At 57.7% G+C, this 27,971-nt stretch overlaps 1 protein-coding gene across 3 annotated transcripts in view; it reads left to right on the top strand.

Moving 5' to 3' along the window:
• ABCA3 (ATP binding cassette subfamily A member 3) overlaps window positions 1-27,971 on the top strand; it is a 41,220-nt gene that overhangs the window by 10,527 nt on the left and 2,722 nt on the right. For all 3 annotated transcript variants that reach the window (XM_068968291.1, XM_068968292.1, XM_068968293.1), the window contains exons 7-30: window positions 832-959; window positions 1,605-1,770; window positions 4,858-5,117; window positions 7,112-7,228; window positions 7,469-7,589; window positions 9,200-9,373; window positions 11,413-11,594; window positions 13,463-13,606; window positions 14,089-14,218; window positions 14,846-15,000; window positions 15,230-15,385; window positions 15,470-15,680; window positions 16,659-16,809; window positions 18,556-18,654; window positions 19,952-20,138; window positions 20,882-21,185; window positions 21,511-21,784; window positions 23,351-23,555; window positions 23,962-24,181; window positions 24,452-24,610; window positions 24,884-25,056; window positions 25,512-25,640; window positions 25,778-25,972; window positions 27,685-27,872. In XM_068968291.1, the coding sequence (XP_068824392.1) occupies window positions 832-959; window positions 1,605-1,770; window positions 4,858-5,117; window positions 7,112-7,228; window positions 7,469-7,589; window positions 9,200-9,373; window positions 11,413-11,594; window positions 13,463-13,606; window positions 14,089-14,218; window positions 14,846-15,000; window positions 15,230-15,385; window positions 15,470-15,680; window positions 16,659-16,809; window positions 18,556-18,654; window positions 19,952-20,138; window positions 20,882-21,185; window positions 21,511-21,784; window positions 23,351-23,555; window positions 23,962-24,181; window positions 24,452-24,610; window positions 24,884-25,056; window positions 25,512-25,640; window positions 25,778-25,972; window positions 27,685-27,872 (4,228 nt within the window). The remainder of the gene's footprint in view (window positions 1-831; window positions 960-1,604; window positions 1,771-4,857; window positions 5,118-7,111; window positions 7,229-7,468; window positions 7,590-9,199; window positions 9,374-11,412; window positions 11,595-13,462; window positions 13,607-14,088; window positions 14,219-14,845; window positions 15,001-15,229; window positions 15,386-15,469; window positions 15,681-16,658; window positions 16,810-18,555; window positions 18,655-19,951; window positions 20,139-20,881; window positions 21,186-21,510; window positions 21,785-23,350; window positions 23,556-23,961; window positions 24,182-24,451; window positions 24,611-24,883; window positions 25,057-25,511; window positions 25,641-25,777; window positions 25,973-27,684; window positions 27,873-27,971) is intronic.

Raw genomic sequence — 27,971 nt, forward strand, 5'->3', positions numbered from 1 at the left:
CTGTGGCCGCACTGCCCGAATCCCTCGGCCGTGTGGAGTCTCAGTGTAGCAGGAACCAGGGTTGTGAGGGTCACGCAAAGGAAAGTGCGTGACGATTTGCAGCCCCCAGCTGTTCGAGTGGGTATGGCGTCCACGTACCCCAGCGAAGTTCTTTATCACGAGGGTGAGGCGTGTTTCCAGTGCCCAGTGCCAGGGACCTCTCCTGGGATGTGGTTTTGCGAGGGCGGCTCTGACAAAGGTCAGCAGGAAGCCCACTAAGGAACATCCCCAGGAAACGTGCAGCCACCCTCGTTAGGTCTGTGCTCTCAGAACAGAGAGTATCTCCCCTTTTCTCTTGCCCTTGGTTTGGGCACCACTTTCCCTTGATCTGTACAGGCCAGTGCAGCCAGGACTTAGGGGAAGGTTTTGCTTCCTCCCTGGGGGATTAAGAGTCAAACCCTTCATGTGAAATGGGGTCCCTGAACAGACTATACGTCCACACCCCCTTGGATTTTTAAAGCCCACCGTTATGGTTCTAAGAGAGAGACTGATGCGGGCTGCAGAATCCAGGGCAGGGCAGCCACCCCCAGAGAGAGGCCAGTAACCACTCAACGCTGCTGCTGGCCCAGCTCTGGTTCTCAGCTTCCAGAAGCCCAGGACCCTCTTGGATGGTGAGGTTCTGCCGGTCTTCACTACGGCCCATCTCTGCCAGAAACAAAAGCCTCCTAGAGTCTTAGGAGAGGTTTATAAAGCACTAGAGAAACTTGGGGGTTTTAGTCCTTGATCTGAAGGTGAAGTTTTTTCAAGCAGAGCAGGTGATTGGGCAACTCCAGGTGCCCCTTCTCCCCATAGCTCGCGGCTTCGCCTCCGAGAAGGACTTCGAGGACTACATCAGATACGACAACCGCTCCTCCAACGTGCTGGCCGCCCTGGTGTTCGAGCACAGCTTCAACCACAGCCGGGACCCCCTGCCGCTGGCGGTGAGGACCCCAGCCCCAAGGAGACCAGCTGCTTCTCCAGGAGCCAGGCCGCCGGTGGTCACTGCAGACACTCTGCCTGCCTGGGAACAAACGTGACTGTCCCCTGCATCCAGAAGTTTTAGAGGCCTCGCCTGGCTGAGGACAGTGGCTGTAGACTGTCGCTGTGGCCCCTCTGTCCCGTTGTTCTGTAAAAGGCATTACTGATCTCCCTGGACAGAATCAAATAGGACAAGTAGGAAAGCCACAGATACTTGGAACTTGGTGCCACATGGCATTAAAACTTCAGTCACACATTTAAACAAACAGAAAGAAAGGTTTTCTGGTTCTCCCGCCGGCATTAAGGCTGGGAAGCCGTCGGATCCCCAGCCGTACGCTGGAGGCCTATTGGTCAGTGGTGGTGCGTCACAGGTGGAGTTCCCGTTGGTGACGCAGAGGAGGGTGGTGATGGGTGATGCAGAGATACCCCCGGCTCCCTGTGCCCCAGCCGGACTACTCCATCCCACATCCTGAGACCCAGACCTTGGGGGGCGGGGTAGAGCTGAGGTCACAGGAACAAGGATACCCCAGGCCCCCAACACTGGACACGGACATTTGCTCCTCCGACCAGACCCCTCACGATGCCTGGTTTTCTGTTTACTTCTGCAGGTGAAATACCACTTACGCTTCAGTTACACGCGAAGAAACTACATGTGGACTCAGACAGGCTCCTTTTTCCTGAAAGAGACAGAGGGATGGCACACCACTTCCCTTTTTCCACTGTTCCCGAACCCAGGACCCAGGGAGCCCACATCCCCTGATGGCGGAGAACCTGGTGAGGAGCACTTTCAAGGGGCCTCCTTCCCTCCCTGGGTGCTGGCTGGTGATAGTCACATGGGGGAACCCACTCTGCATTTCTTTGGAGGAAGGTTTTTTTAATAATGTTACTTATTTACTTGTTGATGGCTGTGCTGGGTCTTCGTTGACGTGTGGTCCTTCCTCTAGTTGCGGCTATCAGGGGCCACTCTGGTGCCCAGGCTTCTCGTCACGGTGGCTTCTCTTGTTGCGGACTACGGGCTCTAGACTCACAGGCTTCAGTAGTTGTGTCTTCTGGGCTCAATGGCTGTGGTGCCCGGGCTCAGTAGCTCCGTGGCCTGTGGGATCTTCCCGGATCAGGGATCGAACCTGTGTCTCCTGCATTGGCAGGTGGATTCTTTACCACTGAGCCACCAGGGAAGCCCTGGAAGAAGATTTTTTTATGAATATTAGATCTTCTTTGCAGAAGAACGGGAGCTTCCCAGGTGGCACTAGGGGTAAAGAACCCGCCTGCCAAAGCAAGTAACATAAGAGACACGGGTTCCATCCCTGGGTTGGGAAGATCCCCTGGAGGAGGGCACAGCAACCCACTCCAGTGTTCTTGCCTGGAGAACCCCGTGGACAGAGGAGTCTGGCGGGCTACAGTCCATGGGGTCACAGAGAGTCAGACAAGACTGAAGTGACTTTGCACGCACGCAGTAGAAGGAAGACATCCAGTAAGCCTGGATTCTGAGAGACCAAAATAATCTTTAAAAACACCTAAGGCTGTCTGTTTCCAGGAGACGTGGGCTTTCATGTTTCTGTTTTTAAGGAGCTTCGATTTGCACGGGGTCTTTAGGGGCTGGTTCTGCATTTCCCTTCTCTCCTGCCCATCTCTGTGTACAGTTTTATAGGCTTTGTAAGCTCTGTGGTCCTTGTGTAATTGTCCGCGATTTCACTGAGTCAGTGGAGTGTTTGCAGAAGTCAAATCTCGGCTCGTTGTCCGTCACGGCATGCGTAGGTCTGTCCAGTGTAACGCTGGCGCGTAGTTGGCTTGTTTGTCTCCTCTGACCGTGGTCCTGTCTTAAAACTGAGTTTCTGGGCTCCAGGACTAGGCTTTGCCCTCAGGCCAAGACCTTCAGGCAGCATCCTGGGTGTTTCAAAGAATGTAGAATTCCTAGGTCTGCAAGAGGCAGAACTTGTTAGAGAGTCTGATGAAAAGACCCCAGGAATGTCCCTAGACGGAGCCGGGACTGCAGGAGGCGGCCAGCCTCTGGAGATGCATTTCAGAGGCCAGGGCCCTGTCACCAGGCTAAAGTTCCAGGGGAAAGGTTTAAATCAGAAAGTGGAGCTGGGATAAGCATGGCAGGGTGAAGCGCATAAGGCCCCACAGTGGAACCCCGGGCAGGTCCCCAAGTGGGGAGGAGAAACCACGTCAGCTGCCACGCCCACTGCCTATGGCCAGCGACAGGAAACCCTGGCCATGGTGATCCAGGGCAGCGCTGTCCTTCCTGTTTGTGGGGACAATTTCCTAAGCTTGGAAGCAATAGAGGAAGCAGTTCCCCAAGGAAAGGCGTGACAGATTTCACTGTGTACAAACTTGAAATTTGCTTAAAAAAAAAAAAGAAAGGAAAAGATAGAACAATGATTTTAAAACAAGAGATGGGGAAAACTTTGCAGCAAATGATGAAGAGTGAATGTTTCCTGTGTCATAAAGGACTCCTTAGTCCAAATCAGCTTTAAAAACCCACAAAGACCGGAGAGGCGTGGAAAGGACGTGAACCTGGCACACAGCACCGCGCCCCCCGCCATGAATGAGGCCAGGGTTGTCCCCAAGCCCCCCCACCAAGGGTCCATACCTTAGACCCCTGATCCCTGATAAAGACACAGCCCCTGGAATAGCCTGAAAGAAGGAGAAAATCCAGACACACAAAGATGTTTCCCACAGCATTATTTACGATCATTAAAATTTCAGCTGTGGGGCCATGATTGACCACAGAGGGTAGCCGCTCGTCGGTGTTGAGCAACCGCAGAGGTTGTGGTGGTGAAGACCGTGCAGCAGCATGCGTGGCCTCATAGGGGAACCACATGTGAGCAGGAGGCAGGCAGGGTGTTTCCTGGGGGAGGTGGCGTGCAGCCAGACAGACGTTGGCTTTCAAGCCGGGAGACCAGGGTCCATCTTGGATGCGGCCCCTCCTGCTGTGCGGGGGCTCCACACCTGGGCCTCGGTGGCCCTGTGTGTCCCATGAGGACAGTGTTGCCTATTCTGCAAGGCCTTTGTGAAGACGAGAACTAAACCGCCACCCTGCACAGCGAGGGGTACCGTTCACTGGGCGCCTGCTGTTATCACAGCCATTGAAACCACTTACTTTCAAGGGAGATGGCAGACGTGACGGCCTTGTGCGGGGGTTGGGCATAGAATTGCTTTTCTGTTTTCTAGAGGCAGCTCACAGTTCAGTGTCAGAGGACATTAGGTGTTCCAAACATCACTCACTATTTTAGGGATAAGGGTACCCACGCCACCCAGGCCTGCACCCCACATCCCCTGGGCCTCGGACCTTAAGGACCCAGGCTGCCCTTCTGAGGCTGTGCCTGCGCTTCCGTAGGCTCAGCCCCTAGCAGGCCTTGCTCTGGACTGGAATATGTATCGTCCCTCTCTTTTTCACTGTAAAAGTTTTATCACGGACGCCTGTGAGGAGTCAAACAGGGCTGGCAGAGAGGGATCACCGAGCTCACAGAGGTGTGTAGTGCTGGCCTCTGGTCTATGGATCCTGCCTCCCTGTAAGACGGGAATGAACGTTGCTGATCAGCTGGTCTCAAGGGAGCAAGACTATTGTCGATTATCTCAGTAGGTCCTTAAAAGGAGGCAAGGGAGGCAGAAGAGAGACAGAGAAAGAAGTGATGACATGGAGGCCGGTCAGAGAGATGCTGCCTGGCCGGCTGGGAAGGTTGAGAGGGCTCAGGAGCCAGAGAGGAGTGAGCGGCCCCTGAAAATGGCAGGCCTCCAGGAGACCTCAGCCCGCCACCAGCTTGGTGCCCGCAGCACTCCAAGTGCCCGCACCGGGTTGTGACGTCCCCCGTGCGTGTCGCTCCCACGAGCCAGAACACCCTCTGCCCCCACACGCAGGTTACATCCGTGAGGGCTTCCTGGCCATGCAGCACGCGGTGGACAGGGCCATCATGCATTACCATGCCAATGCCTCCGCGCACCAGCTGTTCGAGAAGCTCATGGTGATCGCCAAGCGGTTCCCTTACCCACCTTTCATCTCCGACCCCTTCCTGGTCGCCATCCAGTACCAGCTTCCACTGCTGCTCATGCTGAGCTTCACCTACACCTCCCTCAGCATCATCCGGGCCATCGTGCAGGAGAAGGAGAAGAAGCTGAAGGTAACCCTTCTGTGTCTGCCTGGAGGGACCCTGGGCTTTGGTTCTGTGCAGCCACAGGCAGTCCTGTCCTGAGTCCTGCTGTCCAGCCTGGGCAGCTGCTGGGCACTGAGATCACCGGGGCAGCTGGACATGGGGCTGACGCCCACGAGGTTCAGCCCATCTTGGGCTTCTCTGAAATCAAGCCTGGTCCATCCAGATTTTTACCACCCTGATAAAGCACCGTGGTTCATATGCTGTACACTAAAGACCTAACCTGGTGGCTCAGACAAGAAAGAATCTGCCTGCAGTGTAGGAGACCTGGGTTCGATCCCTGGGTTGGGAAGATCCTCTGGAGAAGGGAATGGCTACCCACTCCAGTATTCTTGCCTGGAGAATCCCGTCGACAGAAGAGTCTGGCGGGCTATCGTCTATGGGGTTGCAAAGAGTCAGACATGACTGAAGAACTAACACTTTTTTACTTTTCATGTTAAAGACTGAACATTGAAAAGACAGTGTTCTGAATGCATCAGGTTAAGTGAAACACATCATTGAAACTGATCTTACTTTTTGCTTTAAACTTTTTTTTGGCCATGCCGTGCAGCTTGCAGGGTCTTAGTTTCCTGACCAGGGATTGAACACAGTCCCTCCGCAGTGAGAGCACAGAGTCTGAGCCACTGGGCTTCCAGGAAACCCTCCCTTTAAACTTTTTTGATGCAGCTGCTAAAATTCCGAATTATGTGTGTGGCCTGCATCCTCTTTCTGTTGAGAATGTAGGTCAACGGGAGGTAAACGTTCCCCTACGTGGCAAGCAGGAAGCTAACTATAGGGCTAATCAAGGGCGGCCGGAGTGTCTGGCTGCCAGGCAGATGTGTGGGGGCCTGGGAGGTGTGTGAGGTGCACCTCACTGATGTTACGTAGCTGCAGACACCTGGACGCAGCTGCGTCTCCTGCGAGCTCCCAGCACTGACTCTGCCAGAGTCATCAGAATTTACGTGAGGTTCTCCCTCTAGCAGGGCTTCCTTGTTAGCTCAGCTGGTAAAGAATCCGCCTGCAATGTAGGAGACCCCAGTTCGATTCCTGGGTCGGGAAGATCCCCTGGAGAAGGGTAGGCTACCCACTCCAGTATTCTTGGACTTCCCTGGTGGCTGAAGGTAAAGAATCCGCCTGCAGTGCAGGAGACCTGGGTTCAGTCCCTGGGTCAGGAAGATCCCCTGGAGCAGAGCATGGCTACCCACTCCAGTATACTGGCCTGGAGAATCCCCATGGACAGAGGAGCCTGGCGGGCTACACTCCATGGGGTTGCAAAGAGTCAGACACGACTGAGCAACTAAGCACAGCACAGCACTCCCTTTAGCAATGTCTGCAGTGCCAGTGGAAGGGCATTTAGAGTATTCTCAGCAGCGCCAACTCTGTGATTATTGGAGCTTTTAAACTTGCAAATAAGGTGCTCAGGGAACTCATGAAGTGGGTCCTGTTCTCTTAGCGCCTAAATAACTTTAAGATAATGGTGCAGTGTTGAAGCAGTCAGCTGTGGACGAGGACACAGTTCAGGAGAAGGTGTTTGCATGTGTACACACCCCCAGATAACATAGATGGACCCAGCATGACCAGATGCTGAATGATTACAGAGCCCAAGGGGTGGGGGTGTGGATGGCCACTGTTCCAATCGTCCCATTTTTCAGGCCATTTGAAATTGTGAGTAGAAAGCCGGGAAATCAGCCTTGCTCGGTTGCCGGCCCAGGAGGGCCCAGGAGAGACACTTCATCGGCCCTGGTCCCACCTCCCCCAGAGCAGCAAGACCTGGGTCCGCCCCCTCTGCAGGTCCACTGGGCACCTGCAGCAGGCAGGGCTGAGGAGCAAGATTTTTAATCTTAGTTAGTTTCAGCCAAATCAGCCCCAGGTGGCCGCGGGCACAGATGTATGGGCCAGGGCAGGCATGGTGTGGCATGGTGGGGGCACGCTGGGCCCCGGGGAGGCAGTGTGGATCGAGTGCAGCAGCGCCCGTGCACCCCCAGGAGTACGTGCGTATGATGGGGCTCAGCAGCTGGCTGCTCTGGACCGCGTGGTTCCTCCTCTTCTTCCTCCTCCTCCTTGTCGCCGTCTCCTTCATGACCCTCCTCTTCTGCATCAAGGTGAGCGCGGCCCCGGAAGGGAGTCTGACGTGAAAAGCAAGGCATCCAGGGTTGGGGGTGGGGGCAGAGACAGCCGTGGCACCCCCAGGGCGACCCCCAAGACTCCACCCTGGTGGGAGGGAGCATCGTGTGGCGCCTCCTCCTGCCGGTCCCAGCTCCAACGATGGAGACTGCCTGCCCAGAGGGCACGGAGGTGGCCCTGTGTCCCTGTCCCCGCCACCAGCTGCCCCTGCCGCGCAGGTGAAGAAGGGCGTGGCGGTGCTGGCGCACAGCGACCCCACGCTGGTGCTGGTCTTCCTGGCCTGCTTTGCCGTCTCCTCCATCTCCTTCAGCTTCATGGTCAGCACCTTCTTCAGCAAAGGTGAGTTGTCCTGTCTTAGGGGATCCCCAGCTCAGAAGACGGCAGTGTTTCTCTCGGGATGAATGAGGCTCAGGGGTCTGAGGGCATCTGAGCAGAAACGACCCGGGGCCGACGTGTTCTTTACTCTGCGCGTCCTCCACATTCAGCTCTCTAAGTGTTGGTGTACATCCTAGAACAGTTCTTTCAGTGAAGTTCAGCAAGGGGTTAATTCTCCGTGACTTTCTGTGTCCTGTGAAGGCTCTGTTTTGCCCTCACTTCCGAAGGCTGTTTTAGCTGGAGTGTAAGCGTCTCCTTGGCACTTTGATAACATTAGCTTGTGGCCACGGGGCTTCCCTTATTGCTGGGAAGAAGGCTGCTGATGGTCTAGGTCTGGTTTTTCTGTGTGGATGTTTGGATCTGAGGATCTCAGACCTTCATTTCAGTTTGTCATCTGTCAGACTGTGCCCTGTTACTCCCGCGTCTCTCCTATTAAACCTGACTCGGAGCCTCAGTCTGGGGGCAGCCTCAGTCTGCCCTTCGTGTCTTGTAACTAACTTCTTTTTTTGTGTGTGTGGTCGTAAAATACATATAAATTTACCACTGTAACCAGTTTTGTTTATTTGTTTGGTTTTGGTTGCACTGGGTTTTTTGCTGCTCCACGGGGGCTTTCTCTAGTTGTGAGCAGGCTTCTCCTTGTGGCGACTTCTCTTGCTGTGGCTCGCGGGCTCCAGAGCTCAGGTTCAGTCGCTGTGATGGCCGGGGTTAGTTATCTCAAGGCATGTGGGATCTTCCTGAGCCAGGGTTCAAACCCGCGTCCCCTGCACTGGCAGGCAGATTCCTAACTACTGGACCACCAGGGAAGCCCCTGATGTCCTCAACAGATTTTTAGGGCATAAAGAAGTCTTAAGGCCGGAGCCTGTGGTGGTCACTGCATGGACTAAAGCCCCACCCAGCACCCGTGGACACTTGCCTCTTTCACGTCTTTCCCACGTGTCACCTTCCCATCCAGGCCTCCCTTGGCCACCCGGTTACAGTTACAGCGCCCAGCCCAGGGTGCATCTTGTCCCTGATCAGCAGCTTGCTGCCCCTCGCAGGCTGTGCCCACCCAGCATCCCTGCCTTGTTGGCTTTCTTGTCCACCAGCTATGTACACGCTGGTCCTAAGCTCCTCCAGTTCCACCAGCTATGTACGCACTGGTCCTAAGCTCCCCAAATGGAGGGCTTTGCCTCCCTGGTGCCTGGACCAGGGCCTGGCACTGAGCGGGTCCATCGGGTCTCTGTGGGCCGAATGAGTGAACGAGATGGGGCAGGGCTGGGGGTGCGCGGTGGGCGGTCAGGGCTCAGTGCTGGTCACATCAGGTGAAGGCAGCTGGAGGTGGGTCTGTGGGAGAGGGTGGAGCAGTCACGGTGGGGCAGCAGACACGTGCCGCCCCAGGTGGGGTGGTGTTCCCTGTGGCATAGGCATCCCGACAAGGGAGGAGGCTGTGGAGTGAGTGGGGGCCCCCCAGCACTAAACTTCAGTCCCCAGCCAACATCAGGCTGGGGTCGGGCGGCTCGCCCGAGGGACGGTCCTTGGTGCCCCAGGGGGTGCTGGAGGTGCACACACGCGTCTTACCCTCTCTCCATCCACAGCCAACATGGCAGCGGCCATTGGCGGCTTCCTCTACTTCTTCTCCTACATCCCCTACTTCTTCGTCGCTCCTCGGTACAACTGGATGACGCTGAGCCAGAAGCTCTTTTCCTGCCTCCTGTCCAATGTCGCCATGGCGATGGGAGCCCAGCTCATAGGGAAATTTGAAGCCAAAGGTGAGTAGTCTCCTTTTCCACAGCTGCCCTTGCTGGTTCAGTTGCCCCGAGAGGGTCTGAGCAGAGGGCCCTCCAGCCCCAAGGCGCTCGCTCCAGCCACGTCAGCGCAGCTCCATGAGCCAAACACCCGGAAGGCAGGTCCTCACGACGGGGAGAAGGGGCCAGAGCCACAAGGGAGGCAGGTGAGAGACACGTAGTAGACTGGACAGAGAGTCAGTGTGTCCACCGCGACATCGGCCACCCCTGTCCTTGCTCTGAGCTCCCCACGAAGCCCTGCCTGCGACCAGCTGTCACTGCCGGAAGACACCGGACGTGAGAGTCTGCCTCTGCCGGTCGTGGAGCTCGGGCTGGGCACCTCTGAGTCTCCGCCTGCCTCATGGGCTGGGTCCCTAGGCCTGGGGTCTCAGTCTGCGGGCTCCATAGCTCCCAGCTCTCGGTAAAGCGGTGGGATTAGTGTCTCCCCTCCCTCTGTTTCCCTGATACCTCCCACAGGGATTGGCAATGAAGACAGGGAGCCTGAGAGAGGAACAAGGGGTGCACCGGGACATGGCTTTCTCTGGTTTTGTGACATTTCCTAACTTGTAAAATGTCATGTGTTAGTCGCTCAGTCATGTCTGACTCAGCGACCCCATGGACTGTAGCCTGCTAGGCTCCTCTGTCCATGGGATTCTCTAGGCAAGAATACTGGAGCGGGTTGCCATTTCCTTCTCCAGGGGACCTTCCTGACCTAGGGATAGAACTCTGGCCTCCTGCATTGCAGGCAGATTCTTTACACTCTGTGCCACTAGGCTTAGGTGTGAAATGTCTTGGCAGTCAAATTAACGCTACTGGGCTGATGCTGGCCTGGGGACTCTCGTTTTTGCTCAGATTTCACTTGATGATGGAGTCAAGGCTCCTCTGAAGGGCTGAAAGTGCACCTGGTCTTACCCTTCACCCCACACCTGCTGGGAAATCTCCAGTGGCAGAGCACTCACCTCTCAGGAGAAAGCCCTGATCATTCCCATCACTCAGACCCTCTCAGGGAAGGGCTTGAAGAGGCGAGTGGACCCAGACGTGGCCCACCTTCCCGCTTCCTTGGCTCTAAGCAGAGGCAGGAGGGACAGGATGGGTTTCCACGTGGCCCATGTTGTGCTGGCATCCATCCTGGGATAGCTGGCGTTGCTCTGCTCCCAGGAGGGGAAATACAACCCCGCTTCTCAGCCCCACCCCACGCAGACATCCTTTTTCAGGAGCAAAGCCTGCGTTTCTTCCAGGCCTCAATTCCTACTTCTCATGGCTTCCTGTCTGTGGTCTAAGGAGGGAGGGCGTGGATGTCCACAAGAACATTCAGTGTGGCTTTATCCTTCATTAGAATATTTTTCTTCAGCTAATACTGGGACTTTTAAATATATGTGTCTCTCTGTGTTCAGCAGTGTGTGATAAACTGTGAATTTTTTTTTTTAATGCACAGTACCTTCCAGGGCTCAGATGCTCTTTAAAATAGACATTTACAAAGAGAAGTCAAACTAGATGGCACTGTTTTTAAAATTCTATACTGAATTTTCCTAAAACAGACAAATCTGTAGTTGTTTGGAAGTTAACAGAGCACAAGGCTGGAGACCAGCCATTTCCACCAGGGGCCCTGGAGTCAGCCACACGGAAATCCCCAGGCATGCTTTGGACGGTGATGCCACAAACCAGTGAGAAGACAGGATACCACTAGCACTGCTAAACAGAGCTTTATGTGCACTGACATGTTTCCCTTCTCTGAAAAGACCTGTATTAAATGCACCTCATACGTGTATGTGTACATGTATCCGTGTGTCTGTGTACAGGTGTGTTGTGTAGATGGACACATTTGCACACTTATATGTCGCAAACCAAACATGAGCCCCTCTTGTCAGTTCATGAGCTTTGCTGGTTCTGTGACACCGATCTGGTGACCTGCTCTGGTCTGAAAGGCTTGGGGAGAGCTGTCGGATTTGCTAGGAGCGGGGGGCTGCCACGCTGACTCTGCCCTGTGGGTCCGCATCAGGCCCATCTCCTGGCATGTCTTCCAGGCACAGGCATCCAGTGGCGAGACCTCCTGAGTCCCGTCAATGTGGACGACAACTTTACCTTCGGGCAGGTGCTGGGCATGCTGCTGCTGGACTCTGTCCTCTACGGACTGGTGACCTGGTACGTGGAGGCCGTCCTCCCGGGCCAGTTTGGCGTGCCCCAGCCCTGGTACTTCTTCATCCTGGTGAGTTCTGATGGCCACCTGCGTGCCCCAAGCCCTTCCAGCCCCTGACCTACAATGCCCAGGTTCGAGAGGAGGAGCTGGCACTGGCAGGCTGGCCACAGGGCCTGCACGCAGCCCCACCCAAGCCACCTTCCTCAAAAAATATCTGGTTGGGTTTTCTGCACGCAAAGTAACAGAGCTTCTTGCAAAACTGATCATGTTGCTGGAGTGAACAGCACAATCCCACCACCCAGAGAGGAACGCCACTGACACTCTGAGTGAGTTCTTCAGATGGTTTCCTGTGCGTGTGCGGCACACGTGATGTTATCTGACATCTATATGTTTGTTCTTAGAAAAGGGGATGATGTAAAAATGCTTGACACTTGCTCTTTTTTCCTAGGTACATTTTATAAAGTATTAGTCGCTCAGTCGTGTCCAACTCTTTGTGACCCTATGGACTTTAGCCCCCCAGGCTCCTCTGTCCATGGGATTCTCCAGGCCCAAATACTGGAGTGGGCAGCCATTCCCTTCTCCAGGGGAGCTTCCCAACCCAGGGATCAAACCCGGGTCTCCTGCATTACAGGTGGATACTTTACCATTTAAGCCACCAGGGAAGCCCAGGTATTTTAAGTACATATACACATGGGTCTATTTACAAATACACTTTTTGATTTTATCTGTGCATATTTATAATTTTTTTAAATGTATTTGTAAATATATTTCTATTTAAACATGCATTTTTCTCAACCAGCTTCACTTTTTAACAGCTACACAGTATTCATGCGTGCACCACCAAATTGTTAACAAATTCCCTGTTGATTAGCTAGGTTAGCCAGGAGCCACTTTATTGTTTATCTTTGGTTCAACTAATATTTATCAAGGGTCCATTCACTTTGTTCTTGCTGTTCAGTCACTAAGTCGTGTCCGGCTCTTTGTGACCCCACGGACTGCAGCACGCCAGGCTTCCCTATCCTTCACTATCTCCTAGAGTTTGTCCAAGTTCATGTCCATTGAATCAGTGATGCTATCCAACCATCTATCCTCTGCCGCCCTCTTCTCCTTTTGCCTTCAGTCTTTCCCAGCATCAGGGTCTGCTCATTATTTCATCAAATCTAAGATGGTCCTGATTCTTAGAGGCACCATCACTTTGTCACCAAGAAAGAAAACTACTGGCCATTGTTCTGTGTGGTGGTTTCTGTAATTCATAAGACACACTCTAATTTCAAAGTCACTTAAAATGGGAGACAGGTGTCCCCCCAAACCAATGGAATGTGATGCGTTGGAACCGCCCCATTGGCTGTGGGGTACACGGGGAGCAGGGCTGGAGCTGTGGATGACATATTCTCCCCCAGCAGGGCTTCCCCTGGGGGGCTTCTCCCAGAGCCCTGTGGTAACCTCTCCTGTGACCCTGCCCACACCACTGTGCCAACCGTGTGCCACCCTCGAGTGACCCCTGCAATGCGGGAGCCAGACCATTGGGAGAGAGGCCGGCCCGCGGGCGTCTCTTGTTTGTTTCACGAGCACTTGGGAGAGAATGCAGCCAGCAGCCGGGCCTCCCCACGTTGCCCTGGGCAGCAAGCTTTGTGACCTGGCTTTGTATTCAGTTTCTTGGTTCACTTTCCCTCGTATCACCTCTGAGCTCTGTGCCCGGTGAGCCCTTGTGGCAGAGCAAGGAAGACTCCGCACTTCCCAGGGCAGTGGGTGCGGAGCTGCGCGGGGTCTCCGTCGGACCCCAGGACTCTCAGCAGCGCGTTCTCTGCAGCAGTGCCTCATGGGGGAGGCTGGGGCTGGCAGGCTCGCAGCTCCAGCGTGTCAGTCAGCGGTTGCTCTGTTTGTGGCAAAGAAAAAATGAGCTGACGTGACTGGGCCGATCGCGATTTCTGTTCTAGCCCTCGTACTGGTGCGGACGCCCGAGGACGGTGCTTGGGAAAGAGGAGGAGGACGACGACCCTGAGAAGGTGCTCAGGACTGAGTACTTTGAAGCTGAGCCCGAGGACCTGGTGGCCGGGATCAAGATCAAGCACGTGTCCAAGGTGCCACGCCTGTGGGGACTAGACTGTGGCGTCACGGGGCAGGGACCATCCTCTGGGCCTCGCTTCTCCTGGGTTCCTGGGGCTGCCCTCTGACCGGCTCTCCCAGGCACCGGCCACCCCGGCTGTGCCCCAGGGCCCAGTGTGGAGGCTCAGGATCGAGTCAGAACCCGCTGTTGCCCCCCTTAACCTCTGACCAGCTTGGCAGTGGACACTGTCTGGGCTAGCTGTATGCAGTGCCTGGGTCTTCCAGACCTTCTAGTCCTGCCGAGACGCTGGGTTCTAGGGGCCTGGGGACGGGCAGATGGCAAGCCACAGGAAGGAAGGGGCCTTCCATCAGCACTCTGGCCTCGCGGTGCACTGGGCATGATCTCCACCCGACACCCTCGGGTGGACAGGGATTCCTGGGGGAGTAGGATGGAGGGCCTCTGCAGCGAGGGCCCCGGGGCTCCTGATGCCCAGGGCCACCCCTGCCTCTCCCACAGGTGTTCAGAGTGGGGAACAAGGGCAAGGCGGCCGTCAGAGACCTGAACCTGAACCTGTACGAGGGCCAGATCACCGTCCTGCTGGGCCACAATGGCGCGGGGAAGACCACCACCCTCTCCATGCTCACGGGTGAGGACCCGGCCTCCATGCCCCCTCCCCACCCCTGACCGCCAGGCCACTTGCCCTCAGGTGGCCTGTCTGTGCTGAGAGCTGCGGAGGCACAGGGGCCCTGGGACAGGGCAGAAGCCCCTTAGGCCACATTTACGGGAGTCCTGCGCCCACTCTCCTAAAAGCCATCCTGGACACGTCGGCCCAGCTCTGGCAGTAACCCCGTCCTTCATGAGCGCAGGCTTGAGTTGGGACCTGGGCTCCAAGGGTGTGGGGGCATGCCACCTCATCCCTAAGAAGCTGAGGTGGCCGGGATCAAGATCAAGCACGTGTCCAAGGTGCCATTCCTGTGGGGACCGGACCACAGGATCAGGAGGTCATGGGGCAGGGACCATCCTCTGTGCTTTGCTTCTCCTGGGTTCCTGGGACTGCCCTCCGACCTGCTCCCCCAGGTACCAGCCACCCCATCTCTGCCCGAGGGCTCAGGGTCGCGTCAGCACCCAGGGCTGATGACCCTCCTCTGTCTCTGGAGGCCCACTCGGTGGGGCGGGGTGCTCACCACGCGAACCAGGGAGACTCAGCCCTCCTCCTGCTCCTGGAGGGTGTTTGCATTGACCTCAGGCCCTGGGGTCTTCTGCTCGGCCCTAGGTCTCTTCCCCCCGACCAGCGGACGAGCATACATCAGTGGGTATGAAGTCTCCCAGAACATGGATCAGATCCGGAAGAGCCTAGGCCTGTGCCCACAGCACGACGTCTTGTTTGACAACCTGACCGTTGCCGAGCACCTCTACTTCTACGCTCAGGTGAGCCAGCAGGGGACAGGATTTGCGAGCTGCCGTGGAGGTCCCATCACCCGCGAGGCAGCCTCGGGAGCCCTTAGCCTCGCAGCAAACCAAACCTGCCCCAGGGAGCCGTCAGCAGACTGTGGGGTGCGGGGTGGTCAGGGCATGAGGTCCAGCACGGGGAGGGACAGGGACAGCACCAAGGCTGGTGCCGCCTGGACGGGCTGGATCTCCATCCCTGCCGTTTCAGCTGAAGGGCTTGCCGCGTCAGAAGTGCCCTGAGGAGGTCAAACGCATGCTGCACGTGCTCGGGCTGGAGGAGAAGCGGGACTCCCGGAGCAGGTTTCTGAGCGGCGGGATGCGGCGCAAGCTCTCCATCGGCATCGCCCTCATCGCGGGCTCCAAGGTAGGCCCGGGGGGCCTGCGGCATGACCTGCAGCCCAGGCCGGGGCTCTGCCGTCCTCACGGGGGCCGCCCCTCCGCCCTCCAGGTGCTGATGCTGGACGAGCCCACCGCAGGCGTGGACGCCGTCTCCAGGAGGGCCATCTGGGACCTTCTGCAGCAGCACAAGAGCGACCGCACCATCCTGCTGACCACGCACTTCATGGACGAGGCCGACCTGCTGGGGGACCGCATCGCCATCATGGCCAAGGGGGAGCTGCAGTGCTGCGGGTCGCCGCTGTTCCTCAAGGAGAAATACGGTGGGCGGGGCCGGGGGGCAGCCGGAAGTCCGTTCGGCACGGGGTCCGCGTGGCTGGCCCAGGAGCGGGAGAAAGTGTCCACCAATCATGTTCCCCAAGGGCCCCTGAGGTCAGGTGAGGAGCGGCCTTCTCTAGGCGGCCTGTCTGCTCCCTGTGGGTGGAGACCCGAGGCCCAGGTGGAGGGGCTGTGAGAATGATGAGGAGATCAGAAAGTCTTAATTTGGAACATTGTTTGGCCTTGACTGGTGGACTAGCAGTCAATGCCGAGTCTGCCAAGAGCAGGGGTGCCATTGGAGGAGCCAAGTCTGCTCGCCAGCATCACAGCTCCCGAACAGGCGGGGGTCCCTCAGCACTGCCCACGGCGGATGGGCAGTGGGTGCAATCAGCCCCCTCTTTGGTATGTGAGTGCAGTTTCCCTGCTGGAGGACTGCTCACCATCCGACGTGTCCTGGCAGGCCAGGTCTGCTCACGTCCCACCGGCAGAGGAAGCAAAGGCAGAGAAACAGCACCCCTCCCCCAGACAGCCCAGGAGGTGCACCCTGGACTCCCACGGCTTCCCCTGGCCAACACACAGCCCTGCAAGTGGCAGGCGACCCGAGTGCTCACCATCAGGCTGGGGGGAGGCTGGAGAGTACGGCCTTTGTCCTGAGGCTCTGTTACCAAGGAAGCAGGGAGAAGAGGTCTTGGGGACAGTTTGGACCCAGCCTCTGCCACTTGCAGTCTGAAGTCCAGCTTGCTCTCACCTCCTTGTGCTCAGTACCGCGGGTCCTCCAGCATCTCTCCCCAGCGAGGGTGAGGGGAGGGGAGCTGAGCCCCTCATGACAGCCCTGAGGCACCCTGAGGGGCATCGATTCCACTTCACTTGCCCCCACTCTGCAGCCCCTTCCCTAGGAGCCTGCCCCCTCCCCAGGGAGCCTGGGGCCCTGGGTGAACCTCACTGGGTCACTGGGTGAGCACTGAACACTCTGGGGTGTTCAGGCGCAGGCTACCACATGACGCTGGTGAAGGAGCCTCACTGCAACCCCGAGGGCATCTCCCGGCTGGTCCAGCACCACGTCCCCAATGCCACCCTGGAGAGCAGCGCCGGGGCAGAGCTGTCGTTCATTCTTCCCAAGGAGAGCACGCACAGGTACATACATGTGCCCCAGATCACACAGAGATACATACGTGTCCCAGAGCATGCACGGGCTCGTCTATGTCCCAGAACACACACGGGTATATATGTGTCCCAGAGCACACACGGGCGCATCTGCGTCCCAGAACGTGCACAGGTATATACGTGTCCCAGAGCACACATGGGCACGTGTGTGTCCCAGGGCATGCACAGGTACATGTGTGTCTTAGAGCACGCTTAGGCACACATCCTAGAGAGAGCACACAGAGGTACATACATGTCCCAGAACACACATAGGCGCAGATCTGAGAAGGGGGCTCAGTGGGACTTAAAGGGGCCTGTGTGTGAGACACGCACCCTGCACCTGTGGGCTTGGCCAGGGTCCCTCTCAGCTCCCGGGCCAGTGATGGTTGGTACCTGGTGAGTCTACTTGCTGGGCCCGGGGTGCCAGGCCTCCCTGTGCGTCAGGGCTGTACCCGAGGAGAAGGGTGGTCATCACAGGGTGCTGGGTGCACTGGCGCTCTCCATGCGTGGCTTGCTCCTCACGCTGTAGCCACTCAGGGTTGTTGTGCAGCTGTGAACTCACATATGTTCTTGGTCTTGTAGTCTGAGCCGTGGACACATGCCTCATAAACAGAGCAGACTCCCCATGTGGGCAGGTAAAAACGAAACTTCTGATTCACATGCAGAAACTTTGCAATAGAAAACTTACAAGTGCATTAATCTTGCTACAGGCCTGACTGAGCAATGTGGTTTTAATCACGGCAGCATTCCCTGACTTAGATGTACTATAATTTAACACCCACTCTGTCATCACATATTCATGTTTTACAGACACACGCACACAAATATGCTAATGCACATCTTTCTAGAAAACTCTGTTGAGGTCTCCAGTGGCCCTTTGGGGTAGATCCCCAGGAACGGGGTACGTGTTACCAGACTCCCCCCGGACAGGTGTTGAGTTTGACTTCCCCAGCAGCAGGACGGGGAGGGTCCATTTTAGGGACGCCAGCTTTGAGTCAGACTTCTCTTCATTACTTGTGTATCTCATGGGTGGGAATGGCCACACTGCGTCCTGATCATCTTGTGTTTCTTCCACTCCTGCTGGCAGGAGATTGACCACTTCCGGTGCTTACTGGGTGCTAAGCGTAGCTTCTTCTGGCTGTTGCCTGTCTCAGTCCTGTGTATACAGTATTAACATCAACCATTTCTGTTGTTTTTCCAATTCATTGCTACCTTCTAATTTTGTGAGAGGTTTTTCCCTCACAGATATTTTACGTCAAATGGGTTCTATCTTTTCCTTTGTGATTTCTCCTTAGAAAGGACTTCTGTGTCCTACAAGTCCATGAATATTCCCCAACTTCTTTTGGTTTGGTCTGTGACTTCATGTATGTGTGTGCTATCAAAGAGTGCTTTACAGGCCCAAGTACCCCAAAGAGGTTGTGTGGGGACTTACCTGGCAATTTGACAGTTGGGATTCAACGCTTTCACTGCCGGGTTCAATCCCTGGTCAGAAAACTGAGATCCCACAAGCCACACAGCATGGCTGGCCAAAATAAAAAGATTATTCTAAAAACTGCTATATTGGGGGAGGAAGGGGGACAGGGAAAGACAAAGCTGAACTTTTTTACTGAGACACCATCTCCAGGAGCTCACCTTCCTTTGCCCCTCCCCCCACTGCACAGAGGTGATTATTTAGGAACAGATCATCTAGAAAGTCACTGAGAAGCAACTTATCAGCCTGGTCTCTTTTTTTTTCAGGTTTGAAAGTCTTTTTGCTAAACTGGAGAAGAAGCAGAAGGAGCTGGGCATCGCCAGCTTCGGGGCCTCCGTCACCACCATGGAGGAGGTTTTCCTCCGGTCAGTACCCGTGCATCCGTCAGGGTCTCAGCCCTGCGGGTGGCTTTTCTAAAGTGTGATGATAAAGCAGTGCCCTTGACTGTCATCTGGAACACCCATCCGAGGTGGACCCGCATGCTGGGGTGGCAGGAGGGCAGCGGGCCGGCCCTCAGGGCCTGAGCTCACATCCGCAGGGCCCTGTTAGTAACACCGGCACAGACTCAGCCAGGTGACTCAGACCAGACCGCAGAGCAGTGGAACTCTGATACCAGGACACTCCACCCCCACCTTGTGTGTCGGCCCCTCCCCTGGGCCCCTCCCGGGAGCTCTTCTAGAGTTCAGGTGATCATCCTCAGGCATGCTTCTGTAGTGAAGATGTGAAATTTAGCCTTCACTCCTCAGAACTGGGGCAAGGGCTCCAGACAGTTAACACATTGGTCAAGCATTTCCTGAATGCTTTATTCAGCAGATACAGTGCTAAAAACAAGAAATACAAAAATAAATGTTATGCAGATTTTTTCCCTTGGGGCTCACGCAGCCTAGAGGCGGCAACACCATCAGCAAATATAAATACACATGTGCACAGGTTGGGTGGCTTCTAGCCTCAGTGCAGCCCCCCACGCAGCCCAAGGCCGTGACTCCGAGCTCTGCCACCCGAGGACCTGCCAGCTTTGCCCCAACCCACCTCCCACATGTACTTCTGAGTCACTCAGTTGGTAAAGAATCTGCCTGCAATGCTGGAGACCCAGGTTTGATCCCTGGGTCGGGAAGTATGCTGGAGAAGGAAATGGCAACCCACTCCAGTACTCTTGCCTGGAGAATGCCCTGGACAGAGGAACCTGGCGGGCTACAGTCCATGGGATCGCCCCCCACATGCACCGTCATGCCTGCCCTAAGGCGGCCCCTCCCAAGCTGCATTCTTCTGCCTCCTGGTCTCGGCATACAGTGAGCCCCGACCCACAGGTCTCCACACTGTGGCAAGCCCTCTCCACACTGCCACTGTGCCCTGTGCCCCGTCCTGTCCCTCTGGACAGTCTGGGGCATAAATGCTGACCGTAGTCAGTCTCCCCAGGAGACCAGGGTCCTCAGGATCAGGGCCTGCCTGGTTGTCTCTCTCTCTCCTGGGCTTTGCCTGGTCTTCGCAGCTGGCATCCTGGAGATAGGCAGGGATGAGTGTGTGAATGGGCACACGACGGCACAGCTGGCAGAACAGATGGCCATCTGCCTTAGTGCCCCTGACAGTCACTGGCTTTCCTCCTCTGCTGCCCCCTCCCTCCCTGAGGAGCCTGTTCTGACCCAGCCTTCGTGTCTCGGCCAGGGTTGGCAAGCTGGTGGACACCAGCATGGACATCCAGGCCATCCAGCTCCCTGCCCTGCAGTACCAGCATGAGCGGCGGGCCAGCGACTGGGCCGTGGACGGCCACCTGTGCGGGACCATGGACCCGACCGACGGCGTCGGTGCACTGATTGAGGAGGAGTGCACTGCCATCAGGCTCAACACCGGGGTGAGGGCGTGAGAGCATCAGAGGCTGTGAGGGCAGACGCGGGCATCCAGAGGGTCTGGGCCCCCGGGAAGAGGGCAGGTCACAGCTCATGCTCCTGAAGGCTGGCCCAGAGAAGGAAAACCCGGAGCGTTTTAACTGAGCACCGCCACTTCTCGTTGTTCTAACTTGCCCACTCACGAATAAGGGCAAATGCCGTTCATAAGGCTGACAGTGCCCCGTGTACATGTGCCCTGTACCCAGCAAGACAGAGGCAGCCGTGGGCCCGTTTTACAGACAGGAAGCTGAGGCCTGGGCCAAGGTCGCCTGGGCAGCTCACAGCGGAGCTGGGCTCTGGTCCCTGCCAGCCTGACTTGCACAGTGAAGGACTGAGCGTGGGGAATACAGGCAGCGGGAGGTTTGTCCACCTGCTCTGCTGTGAGCGCGGCTGGAGTCTTCCAACCAGCAGGGATGGAAGGCCGAGGCCTTGGCTCCTCTCTGGGGTATCACAGAGTCCCCTAACATCCTTGGATGGTGGAATAGCACCTGCCCTGGCGCCACAGCTGGTGTGAGGCCCCAAGGCCCAGGGGGTGCCTACAAGGAGGTGCTCTCATGGATCCTCCATGTCAGGGGAGGACCTGGGGGAAGGCCCAGGACCCAGCACGCCACTGTCAGCTAGAGGCCCCAGGCCCACTCGTGCTGCCGGGGGCAGGGGCAGGGCCGGCTCGGGCCAATGGCCGTGTCACCCCGGTGCCCCTCTGTTGCAGCTGGCCCTCCACTGCCAGCAGTTCTGGGCCATGTTCCTGAAGAAGGCCGCCTACAGCTGGCGCGAGTGGAAGGTGGTGGCGGCCCAGGTCCTGGTGCCTGTGACGTGCCTCACCCTGGCCCTCCTGGCCATCAACTACTCCTCCGAGATCTTCGACGACCCCCTCCTGAAGCTGACCCTGGGCGAGTACGGCCGCACCGTCGTGCCCTTCTCAGTCCCCGGGACCTCTCGGCTGGATCAGCAGCTGTCGGAGCATCTGAAAGACATGCTGCAGGCCGAGGGCCAGGAGCCTCGAGAGGTGCTGGGTAAGGGGCGTCTCGGAGCTGTCCCAGGGAGCTCGGGGGCGTGGCTGGTGCTGGCAGAGCCCCCTTCTCACCCACGTGAGGGTGCAAAAGGAAGAGCTTGTGGCTATGGGGGTGCCCCCCCAGGCCTGCAGCCTTGGGTCCAGTGGCTCCCACCCCGTGGCCCTTCAGCCCCTGGACAACGTGCGGGTGAAAGGTGATGTGTCCTTTCTGTGGTTCCTGTGGCCCTTCAGGACAGGCACTCAGAGCAGGGCCTTGGCGGGCTGCCAGCCTTGAGCCGGTCATCCACGCCACTGACCCTGCCATTGCCCCTGCCGCCACCACACAGGTGACCTGGAGGAGTTCCTGATTTTCAGGGCCTCAATGGAGGGGGGCGGCTTCAACGAGCGGTGCCTGGTGGCAGCATCCTTCAGAGACACAGGCGAACACACGGTCGTCACCACCCTGTTCAACAACCAAGCGTACCACTCTCCAGCCACCGCACTAGCCGTCGTGGACAACCTCCTGTTCAAGCTGCTATGCGGCCCCCGAGCCTCCATCACAGTGTCCAACTTCCCCCAGCCCCGGAGCACCCTGCAGGCTGCCAAGGACCAGTTTAATGAGTATGTGCCCCGTCCCACCTCCCCAGGACTCCGTCCCCAAGTGCTCAGGACCTGCTCCTAGCACCAGGACTGACCGCCTCCACACCCGAGGCACTGCTGGGCTCCCCCCCACGGGGACCCCAACCCCACACCCTCCTCAGCCTTCCACATACAACCTTTCCTGGGACAGCAGAGACTTTGGGGAGACCCCAGCCCACACACACCTAGGCCCCACCAGAGACTCCTGTAGATTTGGAGGGTGCTGCACCCTCTTCCCAAATCTGCACCCAGCTCTTGCCGACCTATGTCCTGGGGGTGCGGCCTTCAGTGCCCTGCGTGTGTGTGTGTGTCACTGCCCCCCAGTGGCCTCAAGTCTGGGACCACCTCAGGCATCTCTGTCCTCGGCCTTGTCACCTTCATGGTGTAGGACTCTCCTCTTCCCGGTTGCAGAGAGAGCCCCTAAAACTCTGGGGACCGTCCAGATGAAACCAGAAAAGTCTGTTTATTGCAGAACAGTCACCCCACCTCAGGGCAGTTCATTGATGGGGCTTTCATCGCCACCTCCCACTTTAGACTGCCTCCTGGCCCTTCGGTGTCCTCCGCCCCCTCTCGACCCCACTGTGAAAGCAGAGACTGGGTGGCAGTCCTCTGTTCTCGCTGCACCAGGGATCAGGCTAGGGAGTTGGGCTTAGCATGGTGAAACTGGGTGAGAACAGGAGTTTTTCTTTTCCTAGAACAGCTCTAGGAGATATGACCCACCTGCCATATGGTTCTCCTGTTCACGGTGCACAATCGAACAGTTTCTAGTACACTGAGTCATGGAGCCATCACCACAATATAGTTTTATCGAATGTTTTCATTATCTTCAAGGAACCGCGGCACTGTGGCAGTTCCTCTTCCCTCCACCTCTAAGCAGCCGGGGGTCCGCTCTCTGTCCCCGTGGTTTGCCTGTCCTGGACATTTCCCATAGGTGGAATCAGACACCGTGTGGCCTTGAGTGACTGGCTTTCACTCTCGAGACTCATCCACGTGTGCCAGCACTTCATCAGTTCAGAGCATTCCCCACCCCAGCACCGTGTGTTGAGACGCTCAGGGGGTGGGAAGGGGGCAGTTTAAGCTACAGAATGATGCTGTCAGCGCTGGTCTCTGATAGGTGTTGCTGGCACTTGAAGGTCTTGCCCACTCGAGAACGAGAGTGGGGAGACTGCCACTACCCTGATGCCATGCCCAATAGCGGGTCTGACCTGGGCCACCACAGAGCCAGGTGGAAGTGTCAGATACACACCTGAGTGTCTGTGGGGAGTAGGTACACAGGAAACAGATGGAAGGTCACTGGGAGGGCGGCAGTGCCATCACTGCGGACCGGATGCCCGGAAGGGGAGCTGTTCCTGGGCAGGGTAGGGGGATGCAGTTTTCCTGGTGCAGACCCCCCCGAGGCTCTGGATTCTTCCTTAACCCTCTTTAGTGGCTGAGTCACTGCATCACCTGCTTTGGACAGTAGTGAGCCAACACTGAATGGTCCAGCTGCCGGGATGTGCTGTGCTCTATCCCTGACCTGTCTTGTGCCCTCCCCGCTTCCCACCACAGGGGCCGGAAAGGATTCGACATCGCCCTCAACTTGCTGTTCGCCATGGCATTCCTGGCCAGCACATTCTCCATCCTAGCAGTCAGCGAGAGGGCCGTCCAGGCCAAGCATGTGCAGTTCGTGAGCGGTGTCCACGTGGCTACTTTCTGGCTCTCGGCTCTGCTGTGGGACCTCCTATCCTTCCTCGTCCCCAGTCTGCTGCTGCTGGTGAGCTGCGTGGCCCTGGGGCCTTTCCCCGCGCGTCTGGGGTTGGGGGGAGCCTGCAGAATCACCCTGGGCTCCCAGCAGGTGCTGGCGGCTCCACCCCTGCTGCGGGAGGAGGGTGGGAAGGCCCTGGCAGCCCCGCCCTTCTTCAGCCCCGCCCCCCTCCCGTCTTCACCTTCCGCCCCCACCTGTCTTCGCGCCCCCCACCCGATCCTGGCTTCACCCCCCCGGACCCCGCCCTTCTTAAGCCCCGCCCCCTCCTGTCTTCACGCCCCAACCCCTCCCTTCTTTGCGCCCCACCTCCCGTCTTCGCGCCCCACCCCTCCACTCTTCACGCCCCGCTCCTTTGGGAGATGGGGCCTGGGGGCTGCTGGGCCAGGACTCACGCACCCTGTCTGTGCCGCTGCAGGTGGTATTCAAGGCCTTCGACGTGCACGCCTTCACGCGGGACGGGCACGTGGCTGACGCCCTGCTGCTGCTCACGCTCTACGGCTGGGCCATCATCCCCCTCATGTACCTGATGAGCTTCTTTTTCTCTGGGGCAGCCACCGCCTATACGCGGCTGACCATATTCAACATCCTGTCGGGCATCGCCACCTTCCTGGTTGTCACCATCATGCGCATCCCAGGTGGGCGCCACGAGCCCACCCCCTCACCCACTCCGTGACCCGCAGAGCTGCTCAACCAGCTGGCACCCTGGCCAGCCGTGCTGCAGCCGCTGTGCCCAGCGGCCCTGCCCCACGGCACCCGCACCAGCAGGAGAGCAGGCCCGGTGCCGGATCACTGGGGCAGGCGCAGCTGGGCTGCATGGGGAACTCCGGACACCAGCTCTTCCTGCACCGCCCATGCAGGTGCAGTGTGTCTTCCCACGCTGACTGGCCTGTGCTTCCTCCTCACAGCGGTCAAGTTAGAAGAACTTTCCAGAACCCTGGACCGCGTGTTCCTGGTGCTTCCCAACCACTGCTTGGGGATGGCGGTGAGCAACTTCTATGAGAACTACGAGACCAGACGGTACTGCACCTCCTCCGACGTGGCGGCCCACTACTGCCGGAAATACAGTGAGTGTCCAGGCCTTACTCCGGACAGCTGAACCCCTTGCAACCACAAGGGCCACCTCAAAGGTGAAGCCACCGAAACGCAGGCAGTGCTTGGGTCCCCATGTGGCTGTGACACGCCCTTAGAGGCCCAGTGGGCCCCACCTGTGCAGCCTTCACCCAGGGGTTGTACACAGGCACTTCGGAGTCGCAGAGAGAGGGCTGGAGGGGCTGGGACCCCCGGAGGGGAGGGGCGCTCCAGGCCACGGGTGCAGCACCCTGTCCTGTGTTGCACAGACATCCAGTACCAAGAGAACTTCTACGCCTGGAGCACCCCTGGGGTCGGCAGGTTCGTGACCTCCATGGCTGCCTCAGGGTTTGCCTACCTCACCCTGCTCTTCCTCGTGGAGGCAGACCTGCTTTGGAGGCTGAAGACCTGCCTGTGTGCCTTCCAGAGGAGGCGGGCACTGGTGAGTGGCCTGTCAGGCTCTGCAGGGGGGCACCCTACCACTGAGGTCAGCCTTCCTTGGGGCCACTGCGCAGGGAGTCCACCGGCAGCGCTCACAGCATCCCCTGGGGCTCTCTGAAGCCATGGGTCGAGGGAGCCTGGGGCCTTGGGGATCTGAGTCTCCCCGGAGACCTGGGGACCCTGGCGCCCTCGTGTTTGTCATATACGTTTCCTCCCCAAACAAAACCTGCCAAGACAGTACTTGTAGGGCAGGTGGCCCCAGGACTAATGGGGCGAAGACACTAAGCTTTTCTAAGGAAAGGGGTGTGTGTCTCCTCGGGGCCAGTGTCAGCCCTGATGGCCGCCCAGCTCTCCTTGTGAGAGACCTGAGTTGGCCCGCGTGGGGCTGAACTGGACTGAGCGGCCTGGGAGCCCTCGAGGGAGCTCATCCCGGCGGTCTCTTTTCCAAACAACTAGACAGAATTGTACCCCCGGACGGCGGCGCTACCTGAAGACCAGGACGTGACGGACGAAAGGAACCGCATCCTGTCCCCCAACCTGGACTCCCTGCTGGACACGCCTCTGATCATCAAGGAGCTCTCCAAGGTGAGGCGGCCCGCCCTGGATAGCCCCGCCCCCGGATGGCTCCACCCAGACTGCTCTGCTCCGCCCCACCCCGGCTGGCCCTGCCCCCGGCCAGCTGCCCCCGCCTCCTCATGGCTGTGTTCTCCGCGCACGCGCAGGTGTACGAGCAGCGGGCGCCGCTCCTCGCCGTGGACAAGGTGTCCCTCGCAGTGCAGAAAGGGGAGTGCTTCGGCTTGCTGGGCTTCAACGGAGCCGGGAAAACCACGACTTTCAAAATGCTGACCGGGGAGGAAACCATCACCTCTGGGGACGCCTTTGTTGGGGGCTACAGCATCAGCTCTGACATCGGGAAGGTGGGTGCGGCCAGGGAGGCAGGGATGAGGCTGGCCTCTGGCTCGAGGCTCAGGGACAGCAGGACGAGGCAGTGGCCACGGCCAGAGCTAAGCAAGTGATGGAGAGAGGGGTGAGGCTATATCAGAGCGCCCGGGGCCGGAGGGGACGAGGCGCGGCAGGCGGACAGGCTGAGACTGGGTCCCCCCCAACCCCGGACTGGTGACATCTCTGGACCTGGGCACAGAGCAGCACCCACAGAACTCTGCCCTCTCAAAAGGACTCCAGTCTGTGTACACAGTGATGGCAGTGGTGCCCTGGGCCATTCAAACCAAGAACCAAAAGCTGGATGAAAGGTTAACCTTAAACCACGTGGTTGAGATCATGGAAGAGTGAGAGGCTTAGTGGCGACCCCCAGCTGGAGTCTGCAAGCAGGGGCCACCCCTGCACAGAGGCCACTCTGGCCCCTGAGACTTGGGCGTATGTTAAGGACCTTATTGTGTGTAGGGGGCAGAAACGAAGAGCCACCCCTCTGGGTTAGCATGAAGCAGGCCATCCTGCTCCCGGGGACTGTGGACAGTTCCACGTGTGCTGAGCATGGCAACGGAAGGAGCAGAGAAGGGCCTGTGCCTGGGAGTAACAGCTTGTACTGAACCGGCATCAGGGGCTCCCAGTCAGCCATGCCCCGACTGCAGCACGCAGAGCACCCGCTCTGCAGGAAGGGTTTCATCCTGGACCTCCGAGAACCCCTCACGTAGTACTTCAAGGCCTGAACAGCACACAAGCAAAGCAAACAGAGGAGACCCCATGCTGTGGCTGGAGCCCACAGACACCAGGGCTCTGTAGGGGGTCAGGCCCACCACTTTGGATTTGCAGTTACCAGACCCAGATTATAAAACAACTGTGTTTCCTGTGTTCAGAGAAATCAACAAGATTAAAAAGGCATGCAAGGAAGAGAGATCTATAAATATGGTCCAGGAAACGCAGGCCAGGGTGAGGAGTCTGAAACACGTTTACTCTGCGCTCCAGTTGGAAGGGAGAGAATAGGGAAGAGATAGTAACTGCCACGGTCACAGCCAAGAAGGTCTCCAAACCAGTTAAGACCAGATCCTGGAAGCCTGAGAACCCAGAAGAGGTTAAAGAAAAAGAAATCCCATCTCTGGAATCCACAGAACCGAGGCATGCTTGTGCCCACCAGCTGCCGAACGTGGCTGGAGCTGGAGGCCAGCCATGCGGCGTTCTGGCTTTGCCAAACGTGTCCACTCACCTGAGACCAGCTCTCATGCCGTCTTCTTAGGCTACATCCTGCCCCAAAGGTGTCGCCAACAAACATCTCTTAACAGAGGGAGAAAAGGAAGGTCCCAGCACACGTTAGGTGTTTGTTAAACATCCGATGAACTACAGAGTGCATATCTCTCAGCTGTAAAGCATTGCATAGACACGGTCACTTTGTACAATCAATGTATTCCTGTAGCCGTCTGCCCCCTTGCTGCCCAGGGTAGACCAGGCTTTGGCCAGTCTCTGACCCCTGGTTGGGGGGTAGTCTGGGTCCTAGTGCTCCCAGCCCTCACTGAACCAGGCAAACCTCTCTTAGTGTCCCCACCGAAGTGCCCCTTGGCAAGTTCTGGCGGAGAGTAGCCACCAGGGCCAGTGCACCAGCTGAGGGACCACCTTGGGGAGATCTCCTGAGAGTAGGCTTCTGACCTGCCAACTCCCTGCTATGCTCCAACCCCAGGTGCGGCAGCTAATCGGCTACTGTCCCCAGTTCGATGCCCTGCTGGACCACATGACGGGCCGGGAGACACTAGTCATGTTCGCCCGGCTCCGGGGCATCCCTGAGCGCCACATCGGCGCGTGCGTGGAGAACACGCTGCGGGGTCTGCTCCTGGAGCCGCACGCCAACAAGCTGGTCAGGACGTACAGGTGTGCCTCAGTCCCAGTGACCCTAGACCTTCCCAGGGTGGGGTTGGGGTATCCCTTACCATAGAGCAGGGGGCACATGGGTCAGGGACTCCCACCCAT

Source organism: Capricornis sumatraensis, chromosome 3, assembly GCF_032405125.1.
Source record: "Capricornis sumatraensis isolate serow.1 chromosome 3, serow.2, whole genome shotgun sequence".
NCBI classification, from domain to species: Eukaryota; Metazoa; Chordata; class Mammalia; order Artiodactyla; family Bovidae; genus Capricornis; species Capricornis sumatraensis.